At 45.7% G+C, this 17,847-nt stretch overlaps 1 protein-coding gene across 3 annotated transcripts in view; it reads right to left on the bottom strand.

Annotated features, from left to right (window-relative positions):
• wdr3 (WD repeat domain 3) overlaps window positions 1–17,847 on the bottom strand; it is a 45,212-nt gene that overhangs the window by 25,682 nt on the left and 1,683 nt on the right. For 2 of the 3 annotated variants that reach the window (XM_069888405.1, XM_069888403.1), the window contains exons 2-11: window positions 14,383–14,589; window positions 13,750–13,959; window positions 13,320–13,438; window positions 11,602–11,680; window positions 9,301–9,396; window positions 5,720–5,812; window positions 5,211–5,312; window positions 3,757–3,854; window positions 3,067–3,177; window positions 2,515–2,745 (exon numbers count right to left, since the gene is read on the bottom strand). In XM_069888405.1, the coding sequence (XP_069744506.1) occupies window positions 2,515–2,745; window positions 3,067–3,177; window positions 3,757–3,854; window positions 5,211–5,312; window positions 5,720–5,812; window positions 9,301–9,396; window positions 11,602–11,680; window positions 13,320–13,438; window positions 13,750–13,959; window positions 14,383–14,553 (1,310 nt within the window). In that variant the 5' untranslated portion in view covers window positions 14,554–14,589. Of the gene's footprint in view, window positions 1–2,514; window positions 2,746–3,066; window positions 3,178–3,756; window positions 3,855–5,210; window positions 5,313–5,719; window positions 5,813–9,300; window positions 9,397–11,601; window positions 11,681–13,319; window positions 13,439–13,749; window positions 13,960–14,382; window positions 14,590–14,745; window positions 14,948–17,847 lie in introns of those variants that run through there. The other variant, XM_069888404.1, reaches the window with a different exon arrangement.

Here is a 17,847-nt window from a genome sequence, read left to right as displayed (position 1 = left end):
ACTGGAATATCATCACTTATTCCACTGGAGTATCTTATAGCAAACACTGAATTTTCCATTTTCAGTTAACATCCTGCTGTCCCACTCCCAACAATTCACCTAAGGTAGGGGGTGGCCATTTGTAAGTGGCCCAGGATGGATTTTAAAAATAAAATGGAATATGGCCTGTTGGAACAATAAATTGCACTGTATGTACATTGCACCTCTTGGAGTCAACACTAGTTGTTGCAATGTTACTCATCGATGAAAATATTTTACCTCAATTAAAATAAAAATGCTTACCTCAGTTGATTAAACATGGCAGAACTGAAAAGATGCAAAACAATAAGGGAGTGCCAAAAATTTCTGACTATATGGGAAAATTAATACTTTTTCCAGAAGCCATGGGGAAGTGTGTTTAATTTGTAGGGAATCTGTTAACCTAATAGCCCATCTACAGATTTTCACATTACATCATCATCATCATTCAGGTGGACACTTGGGCCATGAACTGTATTCACCGAAAGCTGTGGAGGAATGTTGGAGATGGCCTGGTCCCTTTCTTAATGCTTTTTCCTGCTCTTATTTTGCACCAAGTTTTATTTTGCACTGACCTTTGAACGCATGTTTTAAAGAGTTTTATTGTAATCATTTAAATTAAATTTAAGAGCAGCAGATATAGAAATGCCGACTATGTGAGCCCATCAATAAACTACTGTAATGTAACTTCATTAGGGTCGTAAAATTATTTTGACAAAAAAATGAATTTTCGATGGCACAGGGGTTTTCTAGTCTAAAAACATTGTTGTTTCTTCCCTGCTAGTCAGTGACGAACATGGTGAAAGGTTTCACCAGGACATTGTGGCCATGGAAAAGTAGTATCATGGCAACTAAAACCCATCAATGCTGGCCGACTATTGTTGGACACCGACATGCTGTGTAGTTCTTTTTTTGCACTACCAATAACTGGTTGAAAACTGCTGGGCTTAATATTGTTTGGTCGGTGACTCCTTATATTCTTCTGTATGTGGCCACAACCAAAAACGTTTGACCACCCCTGACCTAGGGACTCACCCCCTATGTTCATCTTTTCTACTCCTCTCCTCCTCTCTTATCTGGTTCCACCTATCACTGACCAAATTCTGTCACTATCCTTGTCCAACCACCTCCCACCTACCTAAATTATTTTATTTTCCTTCTTGTATATCCACCTTTCATCTACCAGCATGTCTGAGCACTCCTCCCTCAGTCTCCCCCCCTTCCCCTCACCCCCGCTGTCTGAGCACTTCTCCCTCAGTCTCCCCCCCTTCCCCCTCTGTCTGAGCACTCCTCTCAGTCTCCCTCCTTCACCCCCATTGACTGAGCACTCCTCCCTCAGTCTACCCCCTCTGTCTGAGCACTCCTCCCTCAGTCTCCCTCACGTGGCTATCTGCTCACATCCCTCCCCCTTCATTTGGTCTCATCCTTCCTTAATTTTAAAATTCTGGCCATTTTCCCTTTAATTTTGATTCAGGAGCTTGACGAGAAACATCACCCATCCCTTTGCCTCCACAGATGCTGCTTGTCCCAAGTTCTTTCAACAGTTTGGTTTTATCTTCAAGTTTCAGCATCTGTAGCATCTGGTCTCCCCACCCTTCAGTTGGGTTTTTAAACTTAATACTTATCATCAGAGAAAATTAAGAAAGAATTTAAGAGGCTTTTCTTTTTTTCTGATTTTTTAAAAAAACTTTCCTGATTACACTGGACAACAAAGATTTTGCTTCTTGAACACTTTTGAGTGTATTTTTAATCGCTTTGGGCTCCTGATCACAAAAATAACCATAAAATTTTCCTATCACAAACTTTTTTTTTTAAAAAGATACAACCTTTTTTTGTGATTTCCTGTTATATTTTAAGTCTACTTCAAGCAGACAAATCCATGAAGTGCATCATGTCATTGAAAATTCATTTCCTGCATTCACACTTGGACGTCTTCCCTGCTAGTCAGTGACGAACATGGTGAAAGGTTTCACCAGGACATTGTGGCCATGGAAAAGCAGTATCATGGCAACTGAAACCCATCAATGCTGGCCGACTATTGTTGGACACCGACATGCTGTGTAGTTCTTTTTTTGCACTACCAATTAGAGGTGATTCTGCCGTGTCCACAGGAAAAAGGAATCTCAGGGTTGTGTGTGATGTCATGTATGTATCCTGACAATAAATCTGAAAGGCATCAGATGCTGAGTACAAATGAAAATCAGTGGCAAAACATTTTTAGGTCAATTGAACTAATGCAATATGTCAGCATCATTATGTGATTAAACATTAAATTCAATAAAGTTAACTTAATGTTTTTCTAACTTCCTACATGATGCAGCAAATTTGAAATTATCTTTGTGTTCAGCCTGAAGCCATCTATCATAATCCCCAATTTTTTTTTCAGGAAGCAAACCTTTTGAAATAATTGTTGCCCAGTGATTATGTGGATTCTAGAAAGACAACATTTAGCACAAAAGTGGGAAAATGTGAAGACAGATCATCAAACAGCAAAACCTGTTCCATATTTTGACAGTGTCAGCTGAAGCAGACAGTACTGCGATGTTGTCGGAACTGAAGGCAAGGGTCCTTGCATCTGTTCTATGACCTGCAAGGGTCATCCTAGCCAATATTGTGTACTCTGGTGTTTTCACTGTTGAGTTCAGATTGAATGCTTCAACTGTGTTGTTCTGCAAAAGCGCCACAATCTTTAGCTCCCCATTTGGCATGGAAAGAAAACTGAATGATCTATATAAAAAAAAACAATAATACATTATATTTCATGTCTAACTTTATTCTCTTTACTTAGTAATTATAGTAGTTATATTGAGGCTAACCTCTGAAGATGAAGGGAACAATAATTTGTTCAGAAAAACAAAAAATCTAAATGCTATTTCATTTCTAGTTTCATCTACTCCCCAATTATGAATTTATCTTTTTATATATATGAAAAGTACAACCCAATCTTGTAAATGCATCTATTCTTCCAGCAGAGTTAATATATTTGATTCAATATTTTGCAATTACCTTAATCTTTCTTGTTTTGAAAGAAATGCAACTCAGCCTTACCTGATTTTTGCTGAAGTTTTAATTTTTGTTACCACCTGAATCTCATCTTTAATGGTTCGTTCCACAGTGGACTCCAAGTCAACATCAGATTCCCCTGACTCAGCTCGTTTCCTATGGAAGAATCATTATGTAGTCCATTTAAATAAATGCAAGTTAATCCTATGTACTGAATTTTCCTAATTAATGTAATCATTTTTGAGAGATTTACTTCCCCCTAGCCTGATTTCAACTCAGTCATTGGAATTTGTGTTCTATCTATTCTCCCATTATGAAATTATTTCCTTTAATATCCATTTAGATTCTTATAATTCTGCTCAGTGGAGAAGCAAATTATGCTGTTGGATATTACAGAAAGTTTTAAGAATGCATGGTTTTATGACCCAAGATGTTCCGCTAGGGTGTGATTTCTCACTTCCCTCAACAGTAAAACTACAATCTTCAGATGACCATGAGAATATAAAGTACTGGGAACCACCGGAAAGAAACCAATGGTAATTGACGGGTGGAGTAACAAGATGGCCAAGTTCATGCCGTTGATACAGAATTATGGAATAAATGAAGGGTCCTATTTTTTCCAGGAGTGGTCATAGATCAATTGAACAAAGCAGCCTGCAGTGGGGGAAAAAACTTCCACAGGCTTTCACTTGAATGCCATCCATAATGGAGCCACTTCAATTATACTTCACTTACTTTGCTACTTTCTTGGCTTTCCTTTGTTTCTTTTCCATCTTTTTATTTACTTTCTCTTCACTTAGGGTTTTAAAAACCTCAAGGACATTATCGGTGCCCTGTAAGAAATTGTACAATGATTAACCCTTTGGACTCCAGTAATTCATAACATGTACTCCGGACTGGGTACATGGGTAAACCAGAGTTAGTTGATCTGTCCAGTCACTGATACCTGGCCATTCACTGTCCTGTTCATACCCTACATAGTCCTAGATACTCAAAGAACAATTTTGAATGTTCTTCTTTTTACTTCCAGTGCTTTTTCTTCTTGTGGAACTTAGTGAAGCAGTTGATTTTACCCCAACCTTTGCAAAGATACACTTTACAGTGCAAACACCAGTTTGAACCAGCTGGTGGTTGGGTATAAAACCATTTCCAGAAAATCAGGATGCGGAGTATATGCGCTTGTTGGTTGTTCCAGAGAAACCAGGACATGGACTCCAAAGGATTAAAGTGATGGTCACAAGACTGATTAACTCTACTGATCCAACTTAGAGCAATAGATTAAAATCTGCAACAATCATATATTTAAATTGAACTCAACTTATTCTACATAAATAACAACTGTTTGCAAAATGAAGAGCAACATATTTTATAAGGTCTTTGAAGTAAATTGGGGAAGAGGGAGGAAGTGCAAATGTTCGGCTTTCACAGAGAAAGTCCATTTAAAGAGTTGAATTTCAATGGCAGGAACATATTTGGCTACAACTGTAAACATGAGGAACAGAGACAAGAATTAAAGGTGGCGGCGGCAGGACAGATGGAAACAGGTAAAATTAGGTCTGTGGGTGCAAGTGAGAGAAGGAAGAAAACAAGTTTAAAGTGAAAAATTTGTACCACTAGCTCTTAGGAGGAGAGGGAGCTTGAAAGGTAGGACTGAGGCCAGGTTATTACAGTGAATACCATTGGGCTGAACAATACTGAATTTGAACAAATGATTTGAAGGAGAAACCATTAGGATTCAGTTGAAAGCGATTATTTGGCATGTAGATGAACAGGAAGGGAGCACTTTGCACTTAAAATTTATAATTAGCTGTAATTTGGAAATCATGGAATTTCAAAGAGATGTTTTCGAACAAAGAATTGAATAGATAAAGAGCAGTTTTATTATTGAAGGCAACAAGAGACAAATGATTTTGCTGGTTGATCTACTGCATATTTTAAAAATTTTCAACCTGATTTGCGGCAAGTTTATGGTCTTGGCTTTTATATTTAATCACATAGAAAAAAAAAGAGAAAAATTAACCTTGCCAAAACCAGCAACACCAATCTTGGATTTTTAGCCTGATACTATAAACATAATTTCAAACAAAGCTTTAATTTTAATCTACATTTTATTTTAAATAGTTGAATATTACCGAATTTAAATCCATTTGTTGGCAAATTAATCAATGCATTTATGAATTGATACTCACATGGCAAATAATAATTTTCTGACTGGGATCTGTTGCTAAGGAAACAACACGATCTCTGCCTTCCCGAAATAAAGATCCAAACTTCTGACAAGTCAATAAACGCTATATAAAAAGAAAACAATATCAATCATTTGCTTCACAAGATACACGTAATGTCTTGCCTTGTAACCCAAAATCAAAACTTAGCATCTCATAATTCCACAAACTGAGCCTTAAAACAGCCACTTACATTTCAAAGATTCATTTTTCTGCCTAAATAAATCAAACAAGTTTGATTTTATTGAGATTTCCCCCTCCTATGTTTTTATTTTCTGAAAGCCGTTACATAATGCTTTGTCAGTATTTACTCCATAATGGCTGACAAGTTCAGAAAGTTGGGAGGGGTTTAACTCAAATTACTTCTGCCATTCTACAGAATGGTAATTCTTTTCAAAAAAAGTAATCCTGTTCTGATGTTGTTGATCTCGGACGTAATTATTACAACAGCTCAATGGTTACAACCGTTTCACCTCCTCAGGATCTTCATTCAACTCATCAGTTGGTTTAGTGTATCCAAAGGAATCTTTTATCTTTTTCACATCTGGTTCTCCAGCTTCTTTTCTCTGAAAAGTAATCCAAAATGTAGGATATTCATAAATAGTATGCTTTCATTAATTGAATAGATATATCACTAAAGAAGAATTTGATAATTTCAGCATTAATAGAGTTTCAGCGACGTCTCATAGGAGAAACATGAAGAAATATTAAGCAAAAAAAAATATATGCTGGTGGGACTCAGCAGGTCGAGTAGTGACAGTGGGTGAAAATAATGGTTAACGGGGAGGCAGCATTTGCGTCATCATCAATCCATCGTGGTGCCCCAGTCCTGTTCCCCCGACCAGGAACATCTGGCATTTGTGTCACCCATTCTACCTGCTGAGGGAGTTCACTGCCATCATAATGGTAGCAGTGTACATTCCACCCCAGGCTAACGTCAGGCTGGCACTGGAGGGACTGAGTACTGTGATAGACAGCACATCCTGATGCCTCCTCGATCATTGTGGGACACCTGAAGAAGTCTGACAAACTACCACCAGCACATCACATGAGAGACCAGAGGAACCAACACACTCAACCACTGCTACATGATGAACGCATACCGAACCATACAACGACCACATTTCATTAAGTCTAATCACCTGCCTGTACTTCTCCTCCCGGCATACAAGCAGAGACTGAGGACCACAGCACCAGTGGGGAAGATGGTGAAAGTATGGTCGAGGGAGGTGGAGGAGCATCTGCAGGACGCCTTTGAATCAGTGGGCTCGAACATATACAAGAACTCATCCATAGACTTGAATGAATATGCAACAGGTGTCACCAACTTCATCAAGACCTGTGTGGATGAATGTGTGCCCATGTGCACATACTAGCTGTTCCCCAACCAGAAGCCCTGGATAAATCAGAGAATACACAACCTGCTGAAGGCTAGAACAAGGGCATTTAAGGCTGGGAGTCAAGATCTTTACAAGAAGTCCTGGTATGAACTGCAGAAGGCCATCTCTGAAGCAAAGTGGCAATTCCAGAGGAAGCTCGAGGCAGAGACAGATACATGCCAGCTATGGCAGGGAGTGCAGGCCATTACAGCCTACAAAGCGAGGGTGAACATTATAGAGGCTGTGATGCTTCATTACCTGATGAGCTGAACACCTTCTACGCCTGCTTTGAGAAGAACCAAATAGTACCTACTAGAATCCCTGAAAAGGCTGAGGACCCTGTTATTTGTCTCTGAGGGCAACACCAGATATCATTCAAGAAGGTGAACCCTCGCAGGGCGTCAGGCCCTGGCGGCTTACCTGACAGGGTACTGACAGGGTACTGAAAATCTGCGCTAACCAACTAGCTGGAATGTTCATGGACATTTTCAACCTCTCATCCTGGTACCCAAGAAGAGTAGTGTGAGCTGCCTCAACAACTACGGCCCAATAGCACCAACTTCTACTGTGATGAAATGCGTTCAGAGGCTGCTCATGGCCAGAATTAACATGTACCTAAGCAAAGATCTCGACCAACTGCAATTTGCCTATCGTCACAATCGTTCCACAGCAGATGCAATATCGCTGGCTCTCCACTCAGCTCTGGATCACCTCGAAAACAGCAACTCATACATATGGCTGCACCTCGTAGACTAGCTTGGCCTTGAATACCATTATACCCTCAGTGCTGGTCAAGAAGCTACAAACTCTGTACCCCTCTCTGCAACTGGATCCTTGACCTTCTCATCGGAAAACCACAATCAGTACGAATTGGAAACAATGTCTCCTCCTCAACACAGGTGTACCCAAAAGATGAGTGCTTAGCCCACTGCTCTACTCATTATACACCCATGACTGGGTGGCCAGCCACAATTGCAATGCCATTTACAAGTTTACCGATGACACCACAGTTGTCGGCAGAATCACAAATGGCAATGAGAAAGTATAAAGGAGGGAGATAGATCAGCTCGTTGAATGTTGTCACATCAACAACCTTGCGCTCAATGTTAGCAAAACCAAAATGACTGTGGACTTCAGGAGGAAGTCAGGGGAACACAACCCAGTCCTCAAGGGCTCAGTAATAGAGATGGTCAAAAACTTCAAATTCTTGGGTGTCAATAACTCCGAGGATCTGTCCTGGAGCCTCCATGTTGATACAATCACAAAGGTTCGCCAACAGCTAGACTTTGTGAGGTGTCTGAGAAGAATCGTTATGTCACCGAAGACTCTCGAAAACTTCTACAGGGGGTGGACCGTGAAGAGCAATCTGGCTGGTTGCATCATTGCCTGGTGTGGAAGCGCCAACTCTCAGGACAAGAATAAACTTCAGAGGGTTGTTAACTCGGCCTTTCACATCACAGGCACCAGACTTCACTCCATCGAGGACATCTACATGAGGCGGTGTCTTAAAATAACAGTCTATATCCTCAAAGAACCCCCCCCCAACCACCTAGGCCATGTCCTCTTCACTCTGCTACCATTGGGAAAAAGGTACAGGAGCCTAAAGACGAACACTCAGCGGCACAAGGACAGCTTCTTCCCCGCTGCCATCAGATTCCTGAATGATCAATAAACCACAGACTCACTTTCCATGCACTGTTATTTTTTATAGTAATGTTGTAAGATGTTTATAATATGAATGTTTGCTCTATGATGCTGCCGCAAAACACGAAATTTCATGACTTGTTCATGACAAAAATGTCTGATTCTGAACGTTTTGGATCAGAACCCTTTATCGAGACTGAGAGTCCAGAGGGGAGATAGCCAGTAAAATGAGATGAGGGTGTAAGGGGTTAGACAGGGGACAGTTCTGGGAGGGTTCTACATCTAATCACCAAAATATATTCAAGTATTGGTTGTTCTACGAATAAAAACCACAAAATTGATCCATAGGATCAGGTAACTGAATTATGACCTGGCAAAACATGCCTTGAAAGATGGATTGAAAGATGCCCTAGATACAAAAATGTGCTGAAAATGTAAATCTGTAATAATTCCCAGGATCAGAATACAGGCACACAACTTCACAAAAATAAAGACAGATCAAGAGATAATGCCATAATTACTTCTTGTGCAAAGAATGACCAAAGAACTGTCTTACAAACAATAGTCACTGTCACATTTTACTCCATGAACCTATACTGCTGGCACCCTACAGGGCAACAATTATTAAAAGGAATGAGAAACTCCTGCATTGTCACCAAATCTAAATTTGCAGAAAACGTGAAGAAGCTGCATGGAACTTGATAGATAAATGGCACTACATGGTGCGGTAATTAATAAAGCATCCAATGATGTCAACTGTAGAAGTGAAGTTTAATCTTTGCGTCAATAATGTCATTAGCCAAACCTTGCAGAGGGGTAAGCAAAGCAAAATAAAACTAACCAATGGAACAGAAAGTTGGAGAAAGCAGTAAGGACACATTTTGAAGAGTAGTAAATACAAATTTATCGTGGTTCCAACATTTAGAATGTAGGTTCATAATCAAAATATAATTCATAGAAAAAAAAGACCAAGCTAATTAACAGTTACCACTGATTGAAGTCCTCACACATGAACATTTTCAAGTTTTTACCTCATCCAGATATTGGATGTTCCACACCCTCAGTTCACTGTCAGATGATCCTGTCATTATACGCTTTTCATCTGAAAGTAGCACAAAATTCCAGACCTGGAGCAAAAATTAAAACCAGATTAACTACACTAAACAGTTAATATTTGTCCTAATTCACAGAATATGCCCATGGTATGAAACTGGTTGCCACTGGTGTAGACTCACAGAGAGAGGTGAGTGGAGACACAGCACTCCTCTTCCATCACCTTGTCCAACTACTGACTGCTCCATACAGGCTTTAAATGGCCTGTTAAAAGTGCCAGTGGTGGCTTACTTTAAAATTCTGTGACCATGGGGTCTGGACCCAAGATGCCGGCACCTGTGTCCAGCAGCAGCACCCTTGAGGGGGAGGGAAGCAGAGACTGGCGCAGGATATCAGTAAATAGAGAGTACATCCCCCATTTGAGAAGCTGAAGCAGAGATGACCACAGTGGCAGACCAGAGAGGGGCTCTGCATTTCAAAAACAAACAGGTTGCAAGCGGTTGGTGACTCAAGGGGGGAGCCCACACAGGCTGCAGGCGACAGTGGTCAATGGACTCGTACCAGGCTGCAGACTGCTGGAGACTGACTGAAGGGATACCAGGTATCGGAACTGGGAATGTCAAGGGCGTTAAAGGCTTCCTGATCATGTCTAAGGTTTGGATCTGGTGCCCAGATTGCTGATGGTTTGGATTGAAGGCTGTGAGGCTGCGGAAGGGTTGGAGGGAATCCACAGCCACTCGGTGACTCGGGGGGGGGGGGGGGGGGGGGGGGGGGAGGGGAACTCTGAAACTCTCTTGCTTCTCTTTCTCGGACTGTGAAGTGCAGGCAAATACTGATGGTGGTAAATCTTTGCCAGTTTTGTATAACATTACACCTGTTTTATTACGTGGCAATAAAGGAATCCTGAATCAGTAAAACAAGCATCTAATAAATGGAATTTCTGAAATTTATACCATACCCCAATGTAACTGCTCAAGACTTTGATGAATTATAGAAATTGCATACATTGATGTTGCACTTAACATTTCCCTACAGTGCAGATTCTTTCTATTAATCTGCAGAGGTAAAAGTCACTGCATTGAACAAAAACACTTGGGCTATACAGCACCGTGAAGATTCAAGATTCCAAGATTTATTACTGTCATGCAACATTATACTAAATTGCCTTTAGTCTGTCTTCACGCAGACAAATTCATAATCGGCAGAGATTTCCAGGCACCCCTTACAGTCAGAGAAAGAGAAGCAAGCATTGAACTATGTTCGCAAGCTCTATGTTGCAATGGCCACTGAGGTACTGTACAAAGGTTGTCAGAGGACAAATGCCTCTCCCTAGCCTCGTGATTTTTGCGGAAACAAGATCAAAAGCCAACAACTACCAATGATCTCGTCAACATGGAGAAGTCTCTAGGCCGTAGCATCACCACATTCCAGGCACAGGGGGAGGAGAGAACATAAGAAACAGGAGCAGGTGTTGGCTAGCCGACCCGCTAAGCCTGATCTCCACATACCTGCCTTTTCCCCACATACCTGCCTTTTCCCCACATACCTGCCTTTTCCCCACATACCTGCCTTTTCCCCACATACCTTCCTTTTCCCCATATACCTTCCTTTTCCCCTACTTTGCAAAAATCTATCCAACCTTGTCTTCATGTATTCACTGGGGTCGTCTCCACAGCTTCAATGAGCAGTGAATTCCAGAGTCACCACCCTCCGGGAAAAGCAATTCTCCTCATCCCTGTCCTACCATGAATCTTGAGGCCATGTCCTTAGTTCTGGTCTCCCCCACCAATGGGAATGACTTCCTCCATCTATGCCCTTCATTTTAAGATCCCCTCTCATTCTTTTAAATTCCAGTGAGTACAGTCCCAGACAACTCAATCTCTCCTCATAAACTAACCCCTTCATCTCTGGAATAAACTTGGTTAACTGCTTCTGCACCACCTCCTTCTAGTACATTCTTCCTCAAGTAATGAGACCAGAACTGTACACAGTACTCCAGATACAACCTCACCAGAATCTTGTACATAACCTCCCTACTCCTAAATTGAATCCCTCCAGTAATGAAGGCCAACATTCCATTTGCCTTCTTGAGAGCCTCTGCAAACCAACCTTGAAGCTTGAGCCAAGTTTCTAGTGCAGTTTTCGCAATCAATCATACAACTGAGTATCTGTCCACATTTTAAATTGATGATCTCATTCCTGGGAAAGTATCCTGAGCACAAAGGGAAGTATTTCACTGTACACCAAATGAAATGCTCAACCAAAACAATAGGACTAACCTCACTCCGATGCCCAACCATGGTATTGAAGCAATGCTGTATATCCAAATCCCACCATTTAATTAATGTGTCCTTGGAGCTAAAAGACAAGTAACAATATTGAAGAAAAATCATGATACATGTGTGCTGCCAATATTTTGCAAACATGTAATTCACAGAGCTAAATTCTTGCAGAGTAATTAATTGAACATCCTTGCCAAATCTTTCTGAGAGCTACTGTTTTTTTTAATTTTTTTATTTTTCACACCATAAATCACATTAACCATGATATACACTTTTTCTTTTTCACACATATACAGTGACTTTTTCTCCCCACCCCCCCCCCCCTCTCATCCATTTTAGGTATACAATCTAGGTTGCATTAAACCAGTCAGACAATGTTGTCATTCAACAAAAATACACCAGAAATTCTACTGAGTCCATTCTTTTCTTTCCTTCTCCTTCCATCAACTTAGGTAATGTTTGTCCCCGGTAGGTTTTCGCTATTGTATTTAATGTAAGGCTCCCATATTTGTTCGAATATTTCAATATTATTTCTTAAACTATATGTTATTTTTTCTAATGGAATACATTTATTCATTTCTATATACCATTGTTGTATTTTCAAATTATCTTCCAATTTCCAGGTTGACATTATGCTATCCAAATTTTCTCTTCTTAAACCTAGATATTTTCCCCTCAATATACACATACAATATATATTTTTAGAGATCAAGCCCAGAAATAAGCCCTACCGGTCCATCAGCCTGTACTGCCCAATATACCAATTAATCTACAAACCCTGTACATTTTTGGAAAGTGAGGTCACATGGAGAGCGAGAGCAAACTCCTTACAGAAAGCGCTGGATTTGATCCCAGGTCGCTGCCACTGTAATAGCATTACACTAACTACCGTGCCATCATTATAGTTTACCATACTTTACTTGGATATTTCTACCTCTACATACTCTAGCTTGTTCATTATCATCAGTCAGTATGAAGTCATCACAAGAGAAAATACTTAAACTGCATAACAATATTTCAGTGAGATATCAAGTTATGATGCAGCCATTCCATGCCAAGAAATGTCATGAACACACAGCTTCTACTCCTCAATAAGAAGTTTGGGGCTTGGAATATCAGAATCATCAAGGAAACACCAACATTGACGGACCTAAATTTTCCTTTGCTATCATAGACCTGGAACTCAGACCTTGACTTTGCCACCCTGAGTGAGATAGGACAGGCAAGAAGCCACCAGCTCAAGGAACAAGGGAGTGGAGGTTGATTACATTCTGCAAGAACAAAACCAGGGAAGATGAAAAAATAAAGACATCTGCTGTCTTAGCAATTCTTCTCTTGGATAAATGAACATCGGTCTTCTCACTCACACTAATGTGGAACCAGCTTTCTATGAACATCAGCATACAAGCCCCAACCAAAGCCCAGAAGCTATCAATGTGGTCAAGGAGGACTTCTTGTCCAACCCTGGGAAAAATCTGCTGACATTCTTGGAGGACATAAAACAAATCCACTTCTGTGACTTCAACACCAAAATCAGAAAGGACTCAGTCCTCCAAAAGTAGGGAATAGGGAAGCAAACCATCTGCAAATCTTTAAGAACACAAGATGAGGTTCATCAATCATTTAATCTTTATTCCAATATTTCATTTCACCCTTTCCAATCCTATTGATGTGCACTGCACCAAAATGATTTCAATTTAAGAAAAAAAAATTACCTTGAGACCAGATAATTCCTGCCTTTAAGAAACACTGCATTTGTCACGGCATCTTTATGACCTTTCAATCTGTATAATCCACTCTCATTGATAACATCCCAGATGACGATTTCGGTGTCCTGTGGAATATTAAAACAGAGAGAGTTTGTTTTCATTCCAAGATAAACGAGGAAATCTGCAGATCCCATGGTCGACGATCTTTTGCTTTCGATGGATACTGCATGACCTGCTGAGTTTCTTCAGCATTTTCATTAAAGTTGGATTCAATTCTTTGACCATCACTAAAGCATCTTTAATACAGAGCTGAAATAGTTTTCTGGAAAAGTTCAATGAGTCTGAAATAACAGTCCAACAATTTAGATACCAACCTTCACTGATAAGAAATGAGTCTTCATTACAAAATAAAACACCAGAAGAACCTATAACTTACCTTTGATCCTGAAACAAGTCGTGCTCCAAGGCTATCATAGTTGAGAACTGTCACTGATGCGCTGTGCCCATTAAAGGTGACATTGCTCTCTCCAGTTGTAATATTGAATATGCGTATTGATCCATCCTCATATCCAACTGCCAAATGTTGGCCATCAGGAGCAGAGCACAAATAACTTACTTCATGTTTGATGCCCTTGAGAATCCATATCTGTCGATGCAGTAGGGATATTAAAAAAGACACTTCAGTTCTTCTCTGAAAGAATTTTAACTTAACAGAAATTGAAAGAACAAAAAAGTGATTTTCCAGCTTTTGCTTTTATCTAGACAGTGGATTGACACTGCAAATGAAAGATATTTTCATTGTATTCCTGATATTTCCCCAAGCCATGGGGAAAAAAATCACTGTTCTCTCAATGAATATTCAAGATCAAGAGATTTCTGAAATTAGAGAATTTGAAGGTAAGGTAGAACAATGAGCATGGGACGCAGGATTAATTAGGATTGAATTAGAAACTGCAGGCTCAAATTATTAGAGTTTAGATGGGAGGGGGAAATATTCATGACCACTTCTTCTAGGTAAAGCAACAAATGAATAAAATAGAATAACCCAAGGGTGCCCAGTGCTGCTAACCTTCTCTCCTTTTCGAATATCCCAAATAAAAACGTGCTCGCAGGCTGGAACTGCCACATATCGACCTTTCTCTCCACGCAGTTGAACAAAAGTAATATTTGCCTTTTGGGTTGCAATTACTCCAAAAACTGCACTGGAAGCATAACGTAGATACTGCTTCGTCAGACCCATATCCAAGGGCTAGACTTGGTACAGCATTAAAATGATCTGATGAAACATGAATAAGCAATGAATCACTGAAGGGCAACCATGTGTATTGCTTGAACTTTCTAATGACCAAAGGATAATTTTGTTAACTGTACTGGCTGCAAAATAAAATTCTTTTGTTGATGCAAATATTGTAATTTCTCAGCAAAACTTCACCTTCCATATTCATTCGTATTTTCCCTCCATCATTCATCTCCCAACCATTTGCTCTTTATCTGTCAGACAAATCAACGACTCTCTACTTGTGATTTACTCAAATTATTCCCTTTAACTCCGTAATTATCTTTCATGTGTTCACACTTTCTGTCTCCAACTCTTGTTCACCGCCCTCCAACATGCCCTTCCTAATCTCTACTACCCAACCATTGCTCTGCACCTCCTATCCCTGAATCCTCCCCCCCCCGTCTCCCTCACCCCCCCCGTCTCCCCCACTCCCCCCCCGTCTCCCCACTCCCCCCGTCTCCCCCACTCCCCCCCCCAGTCTCCCCCACTCCCCCCCGTCTCCCCCACTCTCCCCCCCCGTCTCCCCCACTCTCCCCCTCACCCCCCGTCTCCCCCACTCTCCCCCTCACCCCCCGTCTCCCCCACTCTCCCCCCCCGTCTCCCCCACTCTCCCCCCCAGTCTCCCCCACTCCCCCCCCGTCTCCCCCACTCTCCCCCCCCGTCTCCCCCACTCTCCCCCTCACCCCCCGTCTCCCCCACTCTCCCCCTCACCCCCCGTCTCCCCCACTCTCCCCCCCCCGTCTCCCCCACTCTCCCCCCCCCGTCTCCCCCACTCTCCCCCTCACCCCCCGTCTCCCCCACTCTCCCCCTCACCCCCCGTCTCCCCCACTCTCCCCATCACCCCTCACCCCCCGTCTCCCCCACTCTCCCCCTCACCCCCCCCCGTCTCCCCCACTCTCCCCCCCCGTCTCCCCCACTCTCCCCCGTCTCCCCCACTCTCCCCCCCCGTCTCCCCCACTCTCCCCCTCACCCCCCGTCTCCCCCACTCTCCCCCTCACCCCCCCCGTCTCCCCCAATCTCCCCCCCGTCTCCCCCACTCTCCCCCCCCGTCTCCCCCACTCTCCCCCCCCCGTCTCCCCCACTCTCCCCCTCACCCACGGTCTCCCCCACTCTCCCCCTCACCCACGGTCTCCCCCACTCTCCCCCTCACCCCCCGTCTCCCCCACTCTCCCCCTCACCCCTCACCCCCCGTCTCCCCCTCACCCCCCCAGTCTCCCCCACTCTCCCCCCCCCCGTCTCCCCCACTCTCCCCCCCCGTCTCCCCCACTCTCCCCCTCACCCCCCGTCTCCCCCACTCTCCCCCTCACCCCCCGTCTCCCCCACTCTCCCCCCCCGTCTCCCCCACTCTCCCCCCCGTCTCCCCCACTCTCTTTCATGTGTTCACACTTTCTGTCTCCAACTCTTGTTCACCGCCCTCCAACATGCCCTTCCTAATCTCTACTACCCAACCATTGCTCTGCACCTCCTATCCCTGAATCCTCCCCCCCCCGTCTCCCTCACCCCCCCCGTCTCCCCCACTCCCCCCCCGTCTCCCCACTCCCCCCGTCTCCCCCACTCTCCCCCCCCGTCTCCCCCACTCTCCCCCCCCGTCTCCCCCACTCTCCCCCTCACCCCCCGTCTCCCCCTCACCCCCCCCGTCTCCCCCACACCCCCCCCGTCTCCCCCACACCCCCCGTCTCCCCCACACCCCCCCGTCTCCCCCACTCTCCCCCCCCGTCTCCCCCACTCTCCCCCCCCCGTCTCCCCCACTCTCCCCCTCACCCCCCGTCTCCCCCACTCTCCCCCTCACCCCCCGTCTCCCCCACTCTCCCCCTCACCCCCCGTCTCCCCCACTCACCCCCTCACCCCCCGTCTCCCCCACTCACCCCCCGTCTCCCCCACTCTCCCCCTCACCCCCCGTCTCCCCCTCACCCCCCCGTCTCCCGCACTCTCCCCCCCCGTCTCCCCCACTCTCCCCCCCCGTCTCCCCCACTCTCCCCCTCACCCCCCGTCTCCCCCACTCTCCCCCTCACCCCCCGTCTCCCCCACTCTCCCCCACTCTCCCCCTCACCCCCCACCCCCCACCCCCTGTCTCCCCCCGTCTCCCCCTCACCCCCCGTCTCCCCCACTCTCCCCCTCACCCCCCGTCTCCCCCACTCTCCCCCCCCGTCTCCCCCACTCTCCCCCTCACCCCCCGTCTCCCCCACTCTCCCCCTCACCCCCCGTCTCCCCCACTCTCCCCCTCACCCCCCGTCTCCCCCACTCTCCCCCTCACCCCCGTCTCCCCCACTCTCCCCCTCACCCCCCGTCTCCCCCACTCTCCCCCTCACCCCTCACCCCCCGTCTCCCCCACTCTCCCCCTCACCCCCCCCCGTCTCCCCCACTCTCCCCCCCCGTCTCCCCCACTCTCCCCCCCCGTCTCCCCCACTCTCCCCCTCACCCCCGTCTCCCCCACTCTCCCCCTCACCCCCCCGTCTCCCCCACTCTCCCCCCCGTCTCCCCCACTCTCCCCCCCCCCGTCTCCCCCACTCTCCCCCCCCGTCTCCCCCACTCTCCCCCTCACCCCCCGTCTCCCCCACTCTCCCCCTCACCCCCCGTCTCCCCCACTCTCCCCCTCACCCCTCACCCCCCCGTCTCCCCCTCACCCACCCGTCTCCCCCACTCTCCCCCCCCCGTCTCCCCCACTCTCCCCCTCCGTCTCCCCCACTCTCCCCCTCACCCCCCGTCTCCCCCACTCTCCCCCTCACCCCCGTCTCCCCCACTCTCCCCCTCACCCCCCCGTCTCCCCCACTCTCCCCCCCGTCTCCCCCACTCTCCCCCCCCCGTCTCCCCCACTCTCCCCCTCACCCCCCGTCTCCCCCACTCTCCCCCTCACCCCCCCCGTCTCCCCCACTCTCCCCCCGTCTCCCCCACTCTCCCCCCCCCGTCTCCCCCACTCTCCCCCCCCGTCTCCCCCACTCTCCCCCCCCCCGTCTCCCCCACTCTCCCCCTCACCCCCCGTCTCCCCCACTCTCCCCCTCACCCCCCGTCTCCCCCACTCTCCCCCTCACCCCCCGTCTCCCCCACTCTCCCCCTCACCCCCCGTCTCCCCCACTCTCCCCCCCGTCTCCCCCACTCTCCCCCCCGTCTCCCCCACTCTCCCCCTCACCCCCCGTCTCCCCCACTCTCCCCCTCAGCCCCCGTCTCCCCCACTCTCCCCCTCACCCCCCGTCTCCCCCACTCTCCCCCTCACCCCCTCACCCCCCGTCTCCCCCACTCTCCCCCCGTCTCCCCCAC

This window comes from Narcine bancroftii, chromosome 7 (genome assembly GCF_036971445.1).
Source record: "Narcine bancroftii isolate sNarBan1 chromosome 7, sNarBan1.hap1, whole genome shotgun sequence".
NCBI lineage: Eukaryota > Metazoa > Chordata > Chondrichthyes > Torpediniformes > Narcinidae > Narcine > Narcine bancroftii.
The sequence above is the reverse complement of the archived record's forward strand: the minus strand, read 5'-3'. Positions and strand labels throughout refer to the sequence as shown.